The sequence below is a fragment of the Plutella xylostella genome, chromosome 15, assembly GCF_932276165.1.
Source record: "Plutella xylostella chromosome 15, ilPluXylo3.1, whole genome shotgun sequence".
Taxonomy (NCBI): domain Eukaryota; kingdom Metazoa; phylum Arthropoda; class Insecta; order Lepidoptera; family Plutellidae; genus Plutella; species Plutella xylostella.
The window spans coordinates 2,341,188-2,348,955 of NC_063995.1; the positions used below are offsets into that span (position 1 = coordinate 2,341,188).

Genomic DNA, 7,768 nt, shown 5'->3' on the forward strand with positions numbered 1-7,768 from the left:
CACATTGGCATTTCTTCGTCTCCTACGCAACAGTGCCGGGGGCTTACTTTGGCTTTTCGCTTACAAGGTGTTTGATTGAACACAACACACGCACTCACGCCTTGTACTAATGTACTCCCTTGCGGGGTAGGCAGAGGTGCATTGCTGCACCCACTTTTCGCCAGAGTGTTATGTTAGTCCCAATGTAATAGGGGGCGGGCCTATTGCCATTTTACGGGCACATCCAAGACCCTAGAACAAATATCTGTGTTTAAACAAATATCTGCCCCAGCCGGGAATCGAACCCGGGACCATCGGCTCAGTAGTCAGGGTCACTAACCACTACGCCATTCGGTCGTCTTGATCGTTGAATAATATCTTAAAAAACCTTCCCTAACTAATATTGCATCTTTGGGAACAAACAAAATTGAGAAGTAGGGTAGGACACAAGAAAAATCAATGCAAATAGTAGGAGTATTTAAAAAACCAAGGTAATGTAAATTAACTTATATTTAAGTAGGAAAACAGTCATTATAACTTACAGCTTACTTTTAGAACTTATTTATAATTTGGTTATGCACTTTTAGCACTTATATTTTCTTATTCTATGAATAAAATCAAATAAGTTATCACTTACACTATGTGAGATTCAGCAATTTTTTTTTAGTTTTAGACATTAAGGCCACGTGCACAGGCTTCTTTAACATATTAACTATTTTGAAAAGAAAGCTTGTAATACTTTTGAACTTAACAAACTATGAAAACATCATCATCAACTCATGGGGTTGATTCTAAAACAACATAAATTTAAGATAAAATAGCTGAATCCACATTAACAATCCAAGCAGTTGCATCTGGTGTGGATCCAGCTATCATAATGTGGATAATACAACAATGTTACCTAGCTATTTTTTTACTTTTGTTACAGTATTAATTTCTATTGCTTGCTTGCCTAGCTACATTGGTATATTGAGGAGAATGTGGTACAATTGGTTTAAACTGCACCCAGAGTCGTTCAAACTCCTCTCTGTAAGGAGCAATCAAGTCCTTCTCCGATGTGACAGTGACACCTTCCCAGTTCCCGTTCATTGCTTGAGCAGTCCAGTTCAGTGAACCGGTCGCCAGCAGAGGAATAGCCCTTGAAGGAGGCTCACATAACACATCCACCAAAAAGAACTTATGATGCATCAGAGACGTTGACTTCATCCAACGCACTGGAACACCTTGCTTCTCCAGTTTCCTCACTTGGGAGCCGGTGGCAAAGGCCATATCTGCATCAACTATAACACGAACTTTCACTCCTCTGTATATTACTTTCAATATGGCATTCATTATCTCCTGGCTTGTAAAAACATACATACAAATGTCCAAAGTCTCTCGTGGTGTGCTCAAATAGTGCAATAGTCTGTCCATTGGTGGAGTTATAGTGTGTCTGCTGTATTTACTGTTCTTCGGCATTAATGTAAGTGGAGAGAATATAATAACTTCGTGTATTTCGTTTTTAGTATCCTCTTGTTTTCTTCGTGAGAAAAACTTGTATGCCACTTGCGATAAGTACGCGACACTCAGAAATATCGCAAAATACCGGACCGGCGATCTTATACCCATGCTGTTGGCTCCGACGGCGGTGTCCCTCTTAACCAATATTGCAGTGTATTCTCACAAACTGTTAAATGCAAAATATTTACACGACCACAAGGCAGGGTTAGGTCAAAGAACTTCAACGCTCTCTTGTTGATTACTTTAAATGTGCACCGCTCAGTTATCAACTTATCATAAACACATACGCGATTGCTGAGCGAAGATTTATGATGATTTATGATATAAAAATGGTAGAATAAAGTACTTCTAACTAACTCATTTTATTTTAAAAACCGCCTAGAACCTATCCTTTGAAAACTATTGAAAATGAAAAGTACAACAAGTCAACAAGTGAACAAATCAAGCACAACAACACAACGTTCAAATACCTATTTCAAGTCGTATCAATATTAAACTTTGAATATACCCCTAAACTATTTTTAGCATAACTCGCAAGGACGATTAGGTACCTATTCTTTTTTTGGCTTTTAAATAAGTATCTTATATATATATAAGTATTTCATTCTTAAATTAATAATACTTTTTTTGGCTGTGTTGTATTAGTTTTCGAATCTTTGTTGTGGTTGTCAGTTAATGGCATGGATCTTAGAATAAGGAGTAAGGTCTTGAACGAAATCGAACCCAAATCTTAATGAAATTAATAAGTTTATTGATCATAAAGGTATGTTATTAATACTGAAATCATGAGGTCTCAAGCGCAAATTTAAATTATATGAGCTGTGATGTGCCGGCGGTAGAGTTCCGCCGTAGTTCATCAGGGCACAGGAGCTGGCGGCATAGTCACTGGACGCGCCTCCGTAGCTGGGCATGTTCTGCCCCACCAGAGTGTTGGAGTTCATATACTGTCTGTTACCCACATTCTGCATCATGATTTGAGAATAGTCATTTTGGTAAAGTCCGGAATTCGAAATAGGAAGTCCCAGATTGAAGTTGAGCATCTGGTTGTTGGGTATGTGGTGCAGCCAGGGCTCCTTGGGGTTCCTGGTGAAGTCCTGGCGAGGGTCTTGGGAGAGACCGATGGGGACAGGCACCGGCTCCGGTGAACCTTGGCTGTTGGATCCGCGGTGACTCGAAAGAGCTGATCTTTCGTTCCGCCGGAACTTGGCGCGTCGGTTTTGAAACCAAACCTGCAATAAAAATATTTTTGTAGCTAACACCTACTACTTTACAATTAACTAAGATAAGACGAGTGGTAAGGATGAAATCAATAAAATATAAGGATAAGTACTATTTCAATCGGGTCTTTGATACTTCCAAGCGTCGCCTTCCTCGCTATTAAATGCAGTGGACCAACATAACAGTAGCAATAACCTTCCTTAGTGAACATCATGTGAACATGATTATGAGTGTGTAACCCCAGTATATAGGTACTAAGTCTATGGTGTAACCCAACCCATAGACAATATTAATAATACAAATTATGGTGTGGTGTAACTAATCGTACCGTTGCGTACCGTGATCGTACCTGAACTCTAGCTTCAGTCAAGTTGACCCTGGCGGCCAGGTCCTCCCTCACGAAGGCATCAGGGTAGTGCGTCTTCTCGAACACCTTCTCCAGAGCCGCGAGCTGCTGGCTGGTGAACGTGGTCCGGTTGCGACGGGGCTTCTTGCGCTCCTCCGCGCTCTTCTCTCTCCCTTCCTCTTCAGACAACCTCTCTTTACCGTCCTTGTCACTCTCTTTTGTCTCATCGTACTTCCGTCTCAAATTGTCCTCATAATGTAAGTATTCTACGGGTTTGATGAAAGGTCTTTGCAGATCTTTCGGGTACCATGACGCCTGGTATGAAGGGTCGTAGGCGCCGTTCAGCGGTCTGCCTGTCAGGTGGTGGAGACGTAGAAGGCTGTCTTCATGACATTTGATCATCTGGAACAGGTTGTGGTTGGTGCCCTCAGGGTAAGGGTATTCGTTGTAGCTTCTGGAGTTGAAGCTCGGTTGTGGTTTCGTCTCGTAGCTTTTTTGCGGGTTTGGTTCTTGTCGGTGCGGCTTTAAATCTGGTGGTAGAGAAAACCCACAAGTTAGTGACTCAATCTATATCTAGGTGTTTCGCTATTACTACAAGTAGGTACCTAGGAGTGTTGTTGGCCTGTCGACAAGATAAGTTAATTGATAAAAATCTAGCGTAGTTATGCATCCATAGAAAAATTGCCGCCATTATTATGTAAGTACTTACCTAATCTCTAATCTTTAATCTCACGGAATTCTGACAGTTATCCATTTTTGACATGTCAGAGATCACAAACCTTTTTTGGCTGGGTACTTTTTTCAATACGAGTCTGAACATCAGTTGTATCCGGACAATTTTCTATATTATATTTTTAAATATTTAGAATGATGGTCTTTACGTTAGGCGCAAAAGAACCACGAGGACGCTTCTTTCTGGGAGAGAGAAAGTCTGACTCTTGTGCTCTGTCAGATGGGGCCGCTTCCTGGGAAGGGCCAGGTTGTGGCTCCATAACGTGTATAAAAATCAACATACTATCACAACGCGAAAGGTCAACGATAAGAAACCGGCCAAGTGCCAGTTGGACTCGCGCACTGAGGGTTCCGTAAACTTACCTGAGATATTTTCCTTTTAATTTCATCATTATGTACATCTATATGAAATATTAGCTTGATATCTTTAACCGTTTCTGAGAAAAAGGGTGGTGACAGACAGACAACAATAAGGGTTCCTTTTTTCCTTTTCAGGTACGGAACTCTAAAAAAGAATAGTAACAATCGGATCAATCGTTTCCGAGATATTCGTGGACAAACATACATACCAACAAACATATAAACATACTTATACAATAAAAAAAAACATATTTGTTTATTAGGCTTAATGGATTGTCATATGTTAATATGCAGTTCCAATAATCTTACATAGGTACCTATATACCGAACATATTATGTACTTACCGAATTGAGTATCTTTTATTTGAAATCGACTAAAAAGGTTTGTTATCCCTGAATTTAGTAGCAATTGATGCCATGCTAAAGAATAAAATAAAGTAATTAAAATTAATTCGATACAATGGTTGTGACTCGCGAGTCGTGATTTTACTTAATATTATAAATGCGAAAGTTTGTGAGTATGTGAGTATGTATGTATGTATGTGTGTTGTGTACCTTTGTTACTTCTTCACGTCAAAACAACTGAACCGATTTTAATGAAATTTGGAATGGAGTTAGCTGACACCCTGGATTAACACATAATAGCTTATGTGTTAATCCAGGGAATTCCGCGAAAAACTAATTAAGTTGAAGCGAAGCTCGTGGCAACAGCTATTGAAATATATGTTATTTTTGTATTACCTACTTCACTTGAGCAAGTGACGACCGAATGGCGTAGTGGTTAGTGACCTGACTACTGAGCCGATGGTCCCGGGTTCGATTCCCGGCTGGGGCAGATATTTGTTTAAACACAGATATTTGTTCTCGGGTCTTGGATGTGCCCGAAAAATGGCAATAGGCCCGCCCCCTATTACATTGGGACTAACATAACACTCTGGCGAAAAGTGGGTGCAGCAATGCACCTCTGCCTACCCCGCAAGGGAGTACATTAGTACAAGGCGTGAGTGCGTGTATAACTTGAGCAAGTAAATATTTAGATTTATGTTTTTCTATGAAAACATTAAAAAAAATATTGCCCTTAAATGGATCCAAAAAATTCTTTTTTCGGTGAAGAGCTTTTTTAGTGGTATCACTAATGAAATGTCAGAATTCCGCGGAATTAAAAATTAGAGTATAATTCAATAATATCCTACAACTAAGTACCTACACAGTTCTAACTTTACATAAATATATAAAAGGTACTTAAATAGATAAGAAGTATGTAGTTAGGGTTTCACACAACAATACAGGCACAGGATCTCAACTGAAATATCGGATTCACATGCACCAAGCACGCTCCAGCGGCCTCTGTCTTAAGATCATTGTGACTTGGACTGTTGTGCAAGCGAATTTTAACTCAATGTGTATGTGCTTAGGGATCTCTTTAAAGTAAATGTTGTGGATTAGGACTTTCGGCTGAAGGAACAGAGATATCGGTTTCAGAACACACGTGGCGTGGGGCAGGAGAAACGGACCAATTTTATTTGATTATTAAAACATAAGTTGGTATGGGTAATGTGGTAGATAGATACTAGTTCTATTGCCTAGTGTCTCGCTATTCGCTACACAATAAGCATTTTTATGAATGAAAAGATTTTGTAAAACTCTAATGTTTCATACGTGCACGCTGTCTAGCGTGTCAGAAACCTAAGTAATTTTGGCCTACCTCTGGTTAATACCACTAACGGCTATGCTAACTTTGCAACCGAAACCGAATGAAGTTGCAACTAAAAAGTTGATTAGGGTATCAATTAGGTATAATTAATATAATGTTGAATTTAAGATAAGTACTTACTTAAAGTAGGTAAGTACTTATTTAATTAATTCCGTTCCTAAATTAAATTTAACTAAGTTTCTTTTATTCCTTTAAACGTAAATACTTTGCACGTGCTGTTGAGCTCTGCTACATAACTAATTAAAAGTCTACGGTGACTACAGTTTTCAGCAGCCGAAGAAGGTGCTTTTGACCCTCACGAGGATAATTACAACTTCAATAGGTTCTAAAGCGACAGAGTCACTAACTATAGTTATTATTCTGTGACAGAGTGTCTCTAGACGCGTCTACAAAATACAAAATACAATTTTATTTATTTTTTTGTATTTTTTGTAGACGCGTCTAGACGTTAATTTTAAAATGGCAGTTTCTATTTAGCGAAATAACCGCCGCCAAAGGTTTTTTTCCTTAGTGAGTAGTGAGGTGTTCACGGATGAAAACCCGGATCCTTTGTGAGGAAAAGCCGTGCACGGTATCTTTCTCCTCCTCTCAAATAAAAACTTGCTTCCTTTGAAATCTTCTTTACTACTAATCTACTTTAGTAGCTAGTACTTGTAGGTAGGTACTACATAGAATTGGAAGATTGATAAATTTTAGAATTTATCAATGTATAGTATGCTATACATTATGAATAGATAAAATAAAGTTACTACAGGTGTCCCAAAAGTCAACGTCATGCGTTGAAGGGCTGATAGGTCAGCTGTAACCAGAAAATCGCAATATGCGAACCTCCTTAGCGAAAAGCAGATTTCAAGATCTGGTCTAGGATAGTATATAAATTAGTTATAGTGTGTAGCTATTAGCTACACACCTTTTACATCCTAAGAAAGTGGCGCTGACAGCTGCCGCCGCCACCGGTACCAACCATGTGGCTGTGATACTGATAGGTACCACCACCCAGAACATGGAGCGCTTGTTCTTATATAAATACTGTATGTATCCGGTGCACCTCCACCAGCTTTACTCCTGGCCAATCAGAATACTATAAAAGTTATTATTGGTATATACTCTTCACGATACTGTACCTAGATAAGTAGTAGAAGTAGGTGCCGTTTACTAACAGCAGTATTTTTAACTCACCTTTATTACTTTGATCCATATCACGCACTGTTCAAAAAATTCTCGTCCATTAATTATTTAATTTATAAAAACACAAAATTCAATAAAATCTCCTCAAATACTGTTCAAGTTAATTCGAATAAAACACGACTTGTCCAATTCACATCGATCGCCTTTACCGAATGATTGTTATTAATCCACTCTACTTATTAAATTACTTTATTTAATTGAATAATCTAACTAACTCGGGCTAATGTGCGAACTAATGGAGTCTTTGCAACGATCTGGCTCCCGCGCTACGCCAAACCGAATATCTTTCAACATCTGTGAGCCTGAAAAAATACCTTGTAAACATCTGAAGCATATACACCCACTTCATTATCCCCTTTCAGGGCACAGGTAAACTCATCTCTAACGACTTTTCTGCAAAGGTTCACTTTCCAATAGCCGACTTTAAAAATATATCACAAGCAAATTTAGAGTCTGCTGGTAAAGAAATAAGTGTTGAGTTAGAGAAGCAGGCTGCTAGTAGGTGTTGCATTGAGGCATTTTCAAAATAACTTTACACTATAGGCGTGGCTGTGTCCGAGCCCGCCCAAATTACTGATGAAAAAAAAACCTGGGGCGGGCAGGAACAGATTTGGGGGCAATAATTGACACGTCAACGAGCATTATTTATAGTCGCTGAGTAGAAAATTAACACAAACTTTTTATCTAATTGATTTTGAAAAGTTTTATGGGCTATGTTCTGAACTGTGCCG

General features: G+C 38.9%; 2 protein-coding genes across 2 annotated transcripts; both read right to left on the minus strand.

Moving 5' to 3' along the window:
• Positions 1–471: 471 nt before the first annotated feature.
• Positions 472–1,861, minus strand: LOC105386567 (mitochondrial cardiolipin hydrolase). Its single transcript, XM_011557160.3, has one exon. The coding sequence runs from the start codon at positions 1,585–1,587 to the stop codon at positions 910–912; it is 678 nt and encodes a 225-aa protein (XP_011555462.2). The 5' UTR covers positions 1,588–1,861; the 3' UTR covers positions 472–909.
• A 352-nt stretch (positions 1,862–2,213) lies between these two features.
• On the minus strand, positions 2,214–7,308 carry LOC105386574 (homeobox protein aristaless-like 4). The gene is made up of 3 exons (XM_011557168.3): positions 7,029–7,308; positions 3,047–3,573; positions 2,214–2,708 (listed from the first exon to the last, which is right to left on the minus strand). Exons 1-3 carry the CDS (start codon positions 7,045–7,047, stop codon positions 2,235–2,237), a joined length of 1,020 nt encoding a protein of 339 aa, XP_011555470.3. The 5' UTR covers positions 7,048–7,308; the 3' UTR covers positions 2,214–2,234.
• Between the last annotated feature and the right edge of the window lie 460 nt (positions 7,309–7,768).

Coding starts and splice junctions, on each gene's coding strand:
- LOC105386567 (XM_011557160.3), bottom strand. CDS start 1,587: ATGGGTATAAGATCGCCGGTCCGGTATTTTGCGATATTTCTGAGTGTC.
- LOC105386574 (XM_011557168.3), bottom strand. Junction 2,709..3,046: donor TGACTGAAGCTAGAGTTCAG/GTACGATCACGG, acceptor TTTTTATTGCAG/GTTTGGTTTCAAAACCGACG.